Source organism: Hakea prostrata, chromosome 1, assembly GCF_041222555.1.
Source record: "Hakea prostrata isolate BN-2017 chromosome 1, UWA_Hpros_2, whole genome shotgun sequence".
Lineage (NCBI taxonomy): Eukaryota > Viridiplantae > Streptophyta > Magnoliopsida > Proteales > Proteaceae > Hakea > Hakea prostrata.
The window spans coordinates 71,573,732-71,586,148 of NC_142600.1; the positions used below are offsets into that span (position 1 = coordinate 71,573,732).

At 36.6% G+C, this 12,417-nt stretch overlaps 1 protein-coding gene and 1 non-coding gene across 3 annotated transcripts; one reads left to right on the top strand and one right to left on the bottom strand.

Annotated features, from left to right (window-relative positions):
• The first annotated feature begins 4,253 nt into the window (after positions 1 to 4,253).
• Positions 4,254 to 4,327, top strand: TRNAI-AAU (transfer RNA isoleucine (anticodon AAU)). Its single transcript has one exon. It is a non-coding gene; the product is annotated as a tRNA-Ile (tRNA).
• Positions 4,328 to 4,414: 87 nt separating this feature from the next.
• LOC149029775 (jasmonoyl--L-amino acid synthetase JAR4-like) lies at positions 4,415 to 9,434 on the bottom strand. Of its 2 annotated transcripts, none has more exons than XM_089142120.1 (5): positions 8,554 to 9,046; positions 7,861 to 8,198; positions 7,666 to 7,767; positions 6,602 to 7,425; positions 4,415 to 5,159 (listed from the first exon to the last, which is right to left on the bottom strand). In XM_089142120.1, the coding sequence occupies exons 2-5, from the start codon at positions 8,151 to 8,153 to the stop codon at positions 4,618 to 4,620; spliced, it is 1,761 nt and encodes a 586-aa protein (XP_088998246.1). In that variant the 5' UTR covers positions 8,154 to 8,198; positions 8,554 to 9,046; the 3' UTR covers positions 4,415 to 4,617. The 2 variants fall into 2 exon arrangements, with proteins under 2 accessions (XP_088998246.1, XP_088998245.1); XM_089142119.1 differs by lacking the exon at positions 8,554 to 9,046 and adding an exon at positions 9,090 to 9,434 and having other exon boundaries at positions 4,416 to 5,159.
• Between the last annotated feature and the right edge of the window lie 2,983 nt (positions 9,435 to 12,417).

The window sequence follows — 12,417 nt, forward strand, 5'->3', positions numbered from 1 at the left end:
AAGCTTTCAACTCAATTCATACCCACTCGTGTAACTCACAATCTTTTGAATTAAATGTTTCTTACGAAAAAAGTCTTAGCTCATTTTCAACAACCTATCCTCTTTTTTTTTTCTTTTTTTTTTAAAGAAACACAATGAAGGGGATTCTATTCTAGGAAACCTTTGATACCCAAGCACTTCTTAAATCATGATCATGGTACCTTATGTTGGTGATTTATCACCGACACGGGGCGAAAAATCGTTGAGTCGCTGGGGGCGACACGAAACCCTCTAGTGACACCGACTTTACCAAAAGTCGATGACATATCGCCGACGAACGAATAGTCGAGCGATCCACCATTCCTCCGGCTGCGGTGGTTGTTTCCTCTCCCCCTCCCCCTCCGGTCTCCCGTCTCCCGAACCCATAAAGGTCACTATTGCAGTCTTGCAGAGCTGAAAGGAAAGAGTAAATTTCTGAGAGCGAGAGAAACAAAGAGATTTGTTTCCTCTCTCTTTCTTCAGATCTGAGGGAAAAATTGAAAAAATCATAATAGAAAAATAAGAGTCTGATCGATTCCCAAGCATGTACATAGCCGCGGCAGGCAACCGACGACCCTGAGACTAGTCTTGTGCCGCCATGGAAGGGTTCTCGACTGCGGACTATGGTATCACAAGTTCTCGACCCCAAACCCTAATGAAACGACTGCATCTGTAGCACCAATGAGAAGACCCCACCGAGGCTGTGTTCTAGATCCGATCCCAAAAAGTGAAACCCCAAATGACGATCAAAACGCCACCATCCACTGCCAAGATGACCTTGAAAAACCAGCCACCGGAGGAGAAGGAGGAGATTGGGTGGTTTGGGATGGCTGATGGTGAGTATCTGGGAAGGAAAGAAAGTTGCAGAGAAACGACGGTTTTAGCATTTAGGTTTAAAAAAATCGGGCGACATGTCGGCTGTGTCGCCCGTGTCGCCGTGGTCGGACCATGGCGACACGGCTCGACCGGACCATGATCATGATACATGATTTTCTTTATATCGACATCAATGATTACAAGAATGGAAAGATCACAACTTTTCAATCTAAAAAAAACCAGATATCCCAAACCCAACTAGGTAACCCGATCTGTTACCCATTTACCGTCTGAATAATTCATCCTAATAGCAACGAGTTCAACTTCAGTGTTGTATCGGTCGTTTCTCAAAACACTTTCGTGAAATTCGTTGCAGGTACACCCAAGCAATTTCCAATGGCAACAGGTCAGCGAGCGTGAAGCAGGCCAATTCGAATATTTGAACGTCAATGCTACGTCAGTGCTCACCACTGGAAAGGAGAGTTACCCATCACATAATGAGTTCTCCAATTCATGCTTTTAAGTGCTCATAAAACTGCCAATTAAAACCACCTGTTTCATTCATTACCATCTGAAATTGAAATTTCAGTTTCAGAAATGAGATCTCCATTCCTCATGGAAGCCATGAGAGAACCCATATATCAGTATATCACAAATTGCAGGAGGAGGTCCCCATAAAGAAACTCAAATCTGTGTAACCCGTTACATGTAGGAACAACTATCATAATCCTATTGGATCAATCTTTCAATCTTCCTAAGAGAAAAAAGAAAACCAAAACAAGTTTCTCATAATCTATTCATATCAAATTGGGTTTCTTTCCCCAAACTGTTATCTGTAACTAAGCAATCGAAAGCTATTTGAATCAATTATTTCCTGAAGAAGCGAAAAAAGTTACGAACCGCACGAAACAGAGTCTTGATCTTCTTGGCTGGTTTGGTTTTGTTGTTCGCTTTTTCTGCAATTGATGTCCACCTCCACGAGATGTTCTTCTCCACAAACACACTCAACGTTGTCTTCAAAGAACCCACTTCATATAACCCTTTGTTTTCATCCATGGATGGATCAGAAAACCTGCTACTGCCTCTCTCTGATCTGCCGACCATTGGTGGCCAGGCCATCATATGCCGATCGATTATATGACTCAACTCTGCTAATTCGTAAGAATCATATAAAGGGCTGCCACAATCCCAAACGTTTAGCGATGAATTCCCTTTTTTTCCTCTTCCTTCTTCTTGTCGTGCTTCTGCTTCCTTCATTTTGGAGTTCCACTGAAGCTTCGGTTTCAGTCCTGGGTCTCTGCTCTGTTAATAAAAAACAGATTTGGATATAATAAATTTACAAACAGGGAGGTTTCAGACAACCCAGATCGACATGATGGAAGAAGAAACGACAGTTTGGCTTTTTTTCTGTGGAGGCGTCTTTGGATTTTATGGCCAAGAGATGCTCTGTTTCGCCATTAAGCAGGATTCTAAAATCTATTTGCGATTTGTTTCTTGGACGGTAACGTTGATCGCATGGAGAAGTTTGGGTTTTGCTAATGTGTATATTTGTTATACAAATCCAATGTTTGTATAACATACAGGTATGTTGATCAAACCATGCTTTAGATTGATCCAATGGTTATGATTGTCCAGATACCCTTGTTTTTTGTGTGAAAATTATGTTATTTTTCAAGGGATATAATTAATGTTGCCTCCTTATAATGTAACTAAATTGCATATTTATCCTTTGTATAATTTCTTATTTTTAATTGTCTTTTTTTTTTTCATTTTCATCGAGCCCAAATCCTCTATTCGGGTCAAGGTAGAGGTTTGTGCTCTCCACACACCTTTTCCATCACATATTATAAGAAAAATACGATTTCAACTCTTGTCAAATTGGTCAATGTTATACAATCAATATCAAGTCTGAATGCCATATTTTTGGAGGAATAACAATTCTCATCGCCCAAAGTTTGGAAGAAGTCTACAGTTAAAAGGGGTAGAGGTTGCCATTTATGGGATCTTGAAGGTTGATACCTATCAACAAAAGCAACAGTCGGTCTTGATTTTCAGTGACTTTGATCCAACTTAAAGCAATAAGTGATGCCCTTGAGAGGTTGGAAGGAGAATACACGTCAACTTGCCTTTGATTCTTTTAAAGAGAGGTTGGCCCTATGTATGGTGAAGAAATGTGAAGAAAGAGACACCTATACGTTCCTCGATAATCTTTTCACCTTGCCTTTCGAGTTTTGACTTTAAATATTAAAGGTACAATTAGGAGGGGAAGAAGTATAGGAACCAAGCAAGGGAAAGAACAGTAAATAGTGTGGGACTCATGTTTTATGAGTTCTAATTTTCATTAGTTGGAATATTAATGCTTTAACGGTTGTCTTCTTTGAAAAGAAAGAAGAAAAAAAGGCAAAAATTTCTTTAATGAGAAGGTTGAAGTATTGTATTCAATCCATGACATCCAACTAACAACTTTCGCAAATGTTGCTGTTTCATACCCAACAAAATGTCATGTCAAAGTCATTCCAAACCCTTTACACCCAAAAAATTGTCATGTCAAAGTCACTCCAACCCTCACATTGGTTCAGCCACTTTAAAACCTTTACTGTTTCACTTTTAAAAAAATAAAAATCACAAATTTCGTCTACTCATGCTACTGACTTAAATTAAACCGTAAAGAAGGTTTCAGTCTTGATTTGGCTTTTCTACCCAAAAAAAAAAAGAAAAAAAGTCTTAATTTGGGTTGGCTTGATGTCAACATAACGAAGTTATTTGAAAATTCTGCAGCTCATTTTAGGTGCTTGGATCTCCATTTATATGAAAAAGAAATAGTTTAACTAGTTAAATTCATGATAAAGTATTCAATTTCTTTTTACTGAGGGATAGAGAATAGTTTTTCTTTGTTCTTTCTGGCCATATTTGGATTCCTATACTTTTAGGATTTTCTTAAAATAGAGAATTTTATTTCCAAATTGGATAAGTTTTGTGAGTCTACTCATATGGATTGAATTCCTTGTGAGTGAAATATCTAATCATATGAATTGAATTTGTTTATCTCTATGTGAGTAAAAGATCTAATAACCTGCTCAACATTATAATAGAAAGAATTGACAGTAAAAACCCTAAAATTATAAACAAATGGATAAATACCTAAAGATACACAAGTGGTTTTGCTGCATAAAAAGGTAATATAGTAACTTCATTAGATTTAATACTCAAAATTCAGTTTTCTAATTTTCGGTCCTTTGCTAATTTAATTCTTTTGCATTCAGCCAACTACAATTGGATCTGATTACCTCCAAAAAAGCTACAATTGGATCAAAACTTAAATGTAGAAAATATTTTTTATTAAGGTTTTGTATTTTTTCAGTAAGATTCAAGGCTTCTATTTCTATCAATTTACAATGTTCATATCTTTTTGATGTATTGGCCCATTAGCTCAGTTGGTTAGAGCGTCGTGCTAATAACGCGAAGGTCGCAGGTTCGAGACCTGCATAGGCCAAAGTGTAAATGTTTTTTTTTTTGCATAAACAAGTTCTGCAGCCTAAGATTGAAAATTCCAGATCTCTTGGAAGTGTTCTAACAAACCATTTCTCTTTTCAGCTGATATTACCTAGTTGCAAGAAAATCACATACCACCACCAATGCAAGGAACCTAACCTTCTTTGGTAATTCCTTCTTTATTTATTTTTATCCTGATCCTTCTCTCATACCAGTCTGAAATTGCAGGGAGGACTAACACAGGACAAACCCTACATACAGGATTAAGGAAAATTACAAGTACTATTCATCTCATGGAAAAGCATTACTGAAATACCTCTCAACCACATTATCACACAGGATCTGCAAGACCCTGGTGTTTGTAGGACCAACACATCTTGGGGTTTTGAATTGGCTGACAGCAGCCCCAAGCCCAAGAAAATGATCTAGAATCTTCTGGAAGGTTCCCTTCTTCACCAATCGGAGTTCAAGTGCTCCAATTGTATTGATCTTGCGAGAGCCAACATAGCCTGCATCTACGAAAGATTGATCCAAACAATCGCAACATTTACTAAGAAGTTCTTTACTTGCCTTATCACTGAGCTCCCAGAAGATAACATAGTGACCAGGATCTGTGGACAACTCCACATGGCTTGTGAAGTCAACTACCTCGATCTTATCTTCCAATAGCAGTTTGCTTGCTTCTTCTACAGCTAGCTGTAAATCTTTCTCAGTGTTCTTGTCTATGTTGATTGTCAGTATCAGGTTACTCCTACAAACAAACTGCAGCTCTGGAGTAGAATTGTGGAAACCTTTCACCTTCACGACATCTCCAAGCCTGTACCGGTACAAACCTGCATTTTATATCAACAAGAAAGATGAATTAAAATTTCTCAAAAACCAACTAACATGAATCATAGCTACCCCATCTGAGGTCCCTAATATTTGAGAACTACAAGAACATAGTCTCAGTGTCTATCAGTCACAATGAAGGACAATTTATCAAGGTAGGTAGGACAGATAATGAAATTAAGTTTACAAGCACATGTTAAATGAGGCAAATTTTATTAGAAAATTGAATTAACAAGTTGCCCCCCATCAATGGCAATTTCACAAACTGCTCTATGAATCTAGACCTCCTTTAAGAAATTGACCAAAATTACTGTGCTGCAATACATTAAAATGTGGTTTATACAGTGCCCGTGCTGCATTTTGTATACCTCTACAGTTGTAGCTTGGAAACTGATTAGCAACTGCACAAACGCACATTGCAACAAATAAAAGTGCAAAAGCAATTTGTTTTCTTAAATAATCATCTGGATGTATTGCAACACAAACAGTTTATCTCACATGTTCCCATTCAAACTTTTCAAGACACAGACTCAATACAGTTAACTAAATGTCCCATGGGGATTTCACCTGGTTCCTTTTCCATGTTTAGTGTTTCTATTCAATATCCCAATCATGATAGTGATAGATCAAATGAACACTTAGAGGGTCCACAAGCAACAGAACAAACTAAAAAGGAAGAATATCTATCAATACAGTTAACAAGTTCATAAATAATACAACAATCACTTCAGGCACACATCTACTAACTTTAAGCTAAGAAGCATGGTAAAGGTTTCATTATCCCTTCTATCGTTCAAATACAATCATGATTGTTGGTCAACCATCCAGCCCTACGGTCTCTACAACAACTAATCCTACAACCTAACTTCCAGGGATAAAAGATATGATGAGAACTATAGATACAGTAAAACTAAACAAAGAAGCAACAAACTAAACAAGCAATGAAACAAGTGCATCAATTGGAGAAATAATCTTTAAGCATATAATATTAAGTAAGTAGAATGTCCCACCAGAATCTTTCAAGATTCCATTTCTTAGTGGATTATATCAAAGTTCCATCAAAATACACTAAACGTTTATGCCTTACATTTAGCACATAGAAATATAAACACCAATATAAAACCCCCGCCAAGAATTTTTATTAGGCTGGTCTCTCTTTCCTCCCATTGTTCTGTGATCCTGAAAACCCCCACCCAACAACCTTTCCAGTTAAGCTATACATAATGTTTTGGCATTATAATGGAAACACAACAGTAAAGACCATCTCATGAGTCAGATGCTTGGCACCGTCAAGGCATCAATCATGTTCTAACATGAGAAACCCAAAAAATAAAAGGTGTCAACAAAAGGAAATGATATATGACAGGATATTTGGGAGAAAAAGCAGAAAGAATGGATTCTTCAAGTTCTAATAACAGAGGTGACTAACTCTAATAAAATGTACCTGCGAAATTTGTGATTACGATCTCATACTCTTCTCCAATCTTAACTTCAGTTAGACCCACTGGATCTGATTCACTAAGATGGCTGTTGGAAGTATTCTTATTAGGTCCCTGATCCCTGGTTCTCTCCCGAAGAGGGATAAATTCAAAATACCCAATATCAGGAAGCACTGCATAAGTAGTCTGCTCAGGGGGTAACCTAGGATTGATATTGGCACCAATCCATCCTTCAGAAGATCCATAATCTGCACTCACTAGAGGTAGGTGACCAGCATAATGTCTCAATTTCTTCAAATAAGGCTCCATGGATCCAGTCAGTATCCCATATATGTATTTAACATTAGGAAAAAGTTCTGGTATTATGCCATACCAGTTACTTGATCCTAAGATTTTCCCAGAAATCAAATCGGCAACAGTGGGGTTTGGCTTGAGGATTTTTTCCATGGCATCTCGCATAGAAGGCACATTGACTCGGCTGCTGAGCACGCCTTCTCGAATATCAGTACAAAGTTCCTGCCAGACTTGTTCAAATGTCTCAAATGCAAGGACAATGCTGTGTGCAAATGTAGAAGACACGACCTGAACTTCATCATAGTAGATAAGCCCACATAAGAGATGGCAGTACAGCGATTGGTGAAAGTCAAGCCCAAATATGACTTCATCTGGGCTGCAGTACAGGGATTGTGTAGATTTCATTGTGTTCTTGAACTGTGAGCTTCGATAAAGATTTGTAGTAGCAGTGCCTGCTGTCAGACCTCCTGTTGTTTTAAATTGCTTGCCGCTATAGATGAACTGTAACGCTTTTCCATTCAGAATAGGGAACTCTCTGCAACAAGAGTCTCCTTTTCCATAACTAAGGAACAGAAAATATTTTCGAATCTAAAGGGTGTTCGTAACTTGTAATTCAGCAGTTAAAAGACCTTTGATGAACGTGAATCAACTCAAATTGAAATAACCACCAGAACTAAGGAATTCTAATTTCTTTTTGAGGGGAGGGGGTGGTGAAGTGACTGGAGGATTTCTTTTGGGGGGAGGAAAAAGAAAGTCCCAATAAAAGTGCTGCTACCTATTTCTGAAGACGAAGGATGTACGGAATATCTGCATTGATGAATTTAACAGCTCTTCATTGAAAGGTACATACTTGGGTTTTCCCTGTGTCGTTCCAGAACTGCAGAAGGCCCCAGACTCTCCATTGTTAGAGACACGTTTTTCATGAATTAAAGCTACCTAGTAATGACGAAGACAAGCATAAGCTACACACCTTAAAGAGATGGATGTAATTGGTTTTCCGGTAAGAATAGGTGAAACGTCTCCATCGGCAATTCTTTGAATATAAGGATCCAAATCCTTGTGAGTAATCAATGGAACACAGGATTTGAAAGTCTCTGGGTCAGTTCTTCCATTGAGACCCCATTTCTGCAAATACTCTGCTTCAGAATTTTGTGTTAAAATTTGATGGAGAATTTCTCTCTGAACTCGTTCTGCATTCCTTGTCACCTCCTCAAATTCCTCTATCACCTTATCTTGATCAAGCTGCTCAACTTTCTCCAACATCTTAAGAAATATTTGACAACTAGCGTCAAAGCTGGGTGTACTTGACTGCAGAGAAACAAAAAGAATTCAGTTAGTCTATATCAATTCCAAACTTCAGAACTACAACAATAACTAGCTATAAGCTCTGAAGTGGCTACCCAGGGAGGAGGAAGAAGAAGAATTGAAAAGGAGATCGATCAAGATCTCAAATGATAATTTCAAAATTCTAACAGAACTAACAGTCACTTAAAGAGCTGCTCAGAAAAGCAGGAAACCTCCGGGCCTTCCCCATAATGAAATTCGTCTTTCAGAAAATTGTATGAATTGGGAACCTTTTTTCTTTTCAAACAAACTCATTCATCGACACTTGAAGGAAAAAAGTTGCACAGGAAAAGATGCGAGATACACATATAATCCATACCCTCCCGGTCCAGCCAAAGTAGAGCAGAAGGAGATAAAGAAAAGGTAGAATCCTAGTGACAAAGAGCAGGATCAATTGAAATCTTCCATTGAACTGCAATATTGTTTGCCCAATTTTAAGTGCGGAATGAAGCCGAACGCACTAAAGGCTGAAGATCAAAATGAATGCTGAACTCGAACGCACTCGATTCTTGCCTTGCAAAAAGTAGAACCCAGCAGCTAAATTACTGAAACAGCAAAGTGTATACAACGCGTTTTCGAGAAATATGCCATGGGGGAAGTATTAGGAAGTGGAAATTTCCGGAGCCGGAGCCAATATTGACTTTAGCCAAAAGAGTCAATGGCTAAAAAAAAATTCATTCTTTTGCAGAAAAAAAACTGATTACACGTTGAACGCGTGAGGAGTAGGTGCATATAACACAAAGTACTTCTGGACTACATTCAGAGCATAGTCGAGCCCTCTAAGCTCTGAAATTTGTTGAAGAAAATTTCAAAGCAAAATTTATAATTGGGAAGAGAAAGGAGGATAAGGTCTACCTCAGCTTTTCTTCCTCTGAGTCGAAGGGAAGATTCGCGGTAGTGGTAGAATGCTCTGATAAGCTTCACTAGATTGAAAGAACAGAAATCTCGAACTCGGAGAGATTCATCAGCTTTAAGTAACCAATCTGGACGAACTCTTCATCACGGTTTCGATGGCAACTGCAAGTTTGATTTGTCAGCTGGACAAAAAGAAACAACACCACAGCTTCTCGCCAACGAATTGAAGTGAGCTGAAACCGTACGAGCAGAGAACGAGTGAAGCAGAACTGAAGAACATTTGTTGGAGCTAGAAAGAGATAAAGAGGAGAGAGCAAGATGCATAAAGGCAAAACAGTCCAAATTGCAAAGACAACGGAAATGGAAAAAGATTCTGTTTGTCTTTGCGCCATATAACGAGCCGACGAACCGAATCTGATCACCTCCCCGTCAGATGAGGGGAAAAAATCGTCACGTGTGCACCACCATAGACTGACACGCGTAAACTATCCAAATGAATGGATGAGACTAAATTAAGATATCAATTCTCAGTGGAAAAAAATAGAGAAAATTACTTGAATAGCTAGTTTTAGGTTTTCATTTACAAAAATAACCACTCAAATTTTCACTTAACAAAACTAGCTAAAATTGAGTTTGGATTTACAAAACCAGTCAAAATAGTGATTTTTCATCCATTTGGACATTTTTACCCCTAAAATTAATCATACCAATGTATGAATAAAAATGTCCAAATTGATGAAAAATTAGTGATTTTTTCTTTTCAAACAAAATAGTGATTTTTCCTTTTTAATGTGGTTAATTTTAGGGGTTAAAAATGTCAAATGAATGAAAAATTACTATTCTAGCTAGTTTGTAAACCCAAACTTAATTTTAGCCAGTTTTGTTAAGTGAAACATTTAGTGATTATTTTTGTAAAAGAAAACATAAAAGTTGTTAATCATGTAATTTTCTCAAAAAAAAATCCCAAAACAATCAACAGATTATTAGTATTTTGCAACTATTTAAAATTTCTATTTTGTAAAATACATTAAATAAATAAATAAAAAATAAACCGGAGGGAGTAGTCAAAAGAAATTTGGAAAAAAAAAAAAAACAAGAATATGTTTCAAAAGGAAAATGTTCCCATTATAAAAAAAATTAATCATCTTGTCTTTTCAAATTCAGATTTTATTTGTCATGGTTATAGTGTAAGTGTAGAATGATCAGGAAAGTGTCGTTGAAATAAGGTCAGGAGTTAGAATGATATTGTGAGACATGGGTTTAAGTTAAGGAATACAAGAGAATATAGGGGTAGAGAAGCCATATGATTATCATTCCTAACTTTTAGAGATCATACAAGTAGTTTATTGAAGTCTATAAACATAAATACTTGTTAGGCCTTTCCTTTGAAATGCAAATCCAGACATCATCTTTGTAAACATATCACCAAGTTGGTTTATTGTGGTTAGGAATGTAGTAGTGACTAAATGATAATGCTATCACGAACAAAATGATAGAAAATTTCAATGTGGTTAATTCTAAACATAACACCAAGTTGGTTTACTGCAGTAGTGACTAATTGATAATAGCATCACAAACAAAATATTAGTAAATCTTAATGTGGTTGGTTCACATTGATTCTCTCATAAGGCATTAGCCTACTTGCAACATAAGTAGCAGTCTAAAACATGTATGTCAGTTGAGTCATAGAAAATCTTATATCTTGAAGCAATGGCATTTATTTTTTTGAGCTTCAATTTAATTTTTTTTTTTTTTTTGTGTGTGTGGGGGGAGGGGGGCTAAGAAACCATTTCCTTTAATTTGATTCTTTTGAGTTTCAATAAGGGCTTGGCTTTGCATTGTATTGGATTTAGATTTTCAAAGACCCGAAACCTAGCTTAGTTATGAACTTAATTATAATAAAATGTGTGAGGATAGTGCTATCTTTTTTTTTTTTTTTTTTTTTTGGTACAAAGGGGTTTTATTAAGCCAGGTGATAGGGATTTTAATATACCTCAGCGAGAGACCCACGACCTCTTCATTAAGAGATGCTATCATTTATCTTCAGTTCTTCACACATAGAGATTTTGAACATGTCAGTTGCACTCCTAACTCAAAGACCCTACGGTCCCACAATTGGTGGTGAGTGAGTCATACATGCTTGCTTTTGTTTGTTTAATTTTTTATTTCAAATACTTAAAGAAGCTTGCCTTTTTAATATACATCGTGTGATCTAACTAAGCTTACATCGCACTAATTTGACGATCGCATGATTGGCAATTATGTGATCGGAAAAAGAAAAAAAAATCCCATGTTTACATCCAAGAAAGGTCAACAAAGGAATTATATGGATAAGACTTACAGATAATAAGGAGTCACTGTCACCTACAACTATCTAGATGCAACTGGAGATTATAATGAAAGTTGCAAATTCAAAAGGCAAGGTTGTAATAATCAAGCAACCTTGTAACCATTCTTACTTTGGAAGATATTATAGTTTTAGAAGAGCCTCTTATCATGAGTTCGGATCTTCTATCCCGACAATTGGAGGACTGTGCTACTCCCAAACCACCCCATCATATATTTAATGTTGGAATTTACCAACATTTAAGAACGGGCCCACCTTTGAAAACACGATTTTTATAATTTTATATTTTTATGATAAATCACGATTTTGAGTTTTGTCAGCACACGATTTAGTTAACTGTTTGGAAATATAAATCTCATTTAGTTATTTGACAAATTACATTTTTTTTATATTTATATTATTTTTGATGACTTGTTTAGTAATTTTAGAAGGTAGGGGTGTTTTGGGAAGTGAAATGTAGCCATCCTTCCTCAGTTCGTGCTTTTATAATAGTAATATGATAATATGATAGTATGATATAGTTTACTTTATTTGTATTTAGTGATAAATGATCATTATAAATATGTAATAGAAGGGTGTGAGGGAAGTACAATCCTCTACTATGACGAATAAAGGATTTCAACTCTCTTATCACTTATACTAACAAATGTTCGATTGAAACAAATCATTGTCTATCACCTATAAACCAACAATTATAAATGACTTTAATATATACTCATATGGATGTCTCGATGGTGTTGAAGGGAAGTACAATCCTCTACTATGACGGATAAAGGATTTCAACTCTCTTATCACTCATACTAACAAATGTTCGATTGAAACAAATCACTGTCTATCACGTATAAACCAACAATTATAAATGACTTTAATATATATTCATATGGAGGTCTCGATGGTGTTGAAGGGAAGTCAGAAAAATGGATCCGTAACTTCCGCGCTCTATATGATTTGTACACTCTTCTTTTTTTTTTCCCCACTAAG

Excerpts from the sequence above, each read along its gene's own strand:
- LOC149029775 (XM_089142120.1), bottom strand. The coding sequence starts at position 8,153 with ATGTTGGAGAAAGTTGAGCAGCTTGATCAAGATAAGGTGATAGAGGAA. Across the intron at positions 7,426-7,665 it reads TCCTTCGTCTTCAGAAATAG|AGAGTTCCCTATTCTGAATG; the intron begins GTAGCAGCACTT and ends CTCTTGTTGCAG. Across the intron at positions 5,160-6,601 it reads CGTAATCACAAATTTCGCAG|GTTTGTACCGGTACAGGCTT; the intron begins GTACATTTTATT and ends TATAAAATGCAG.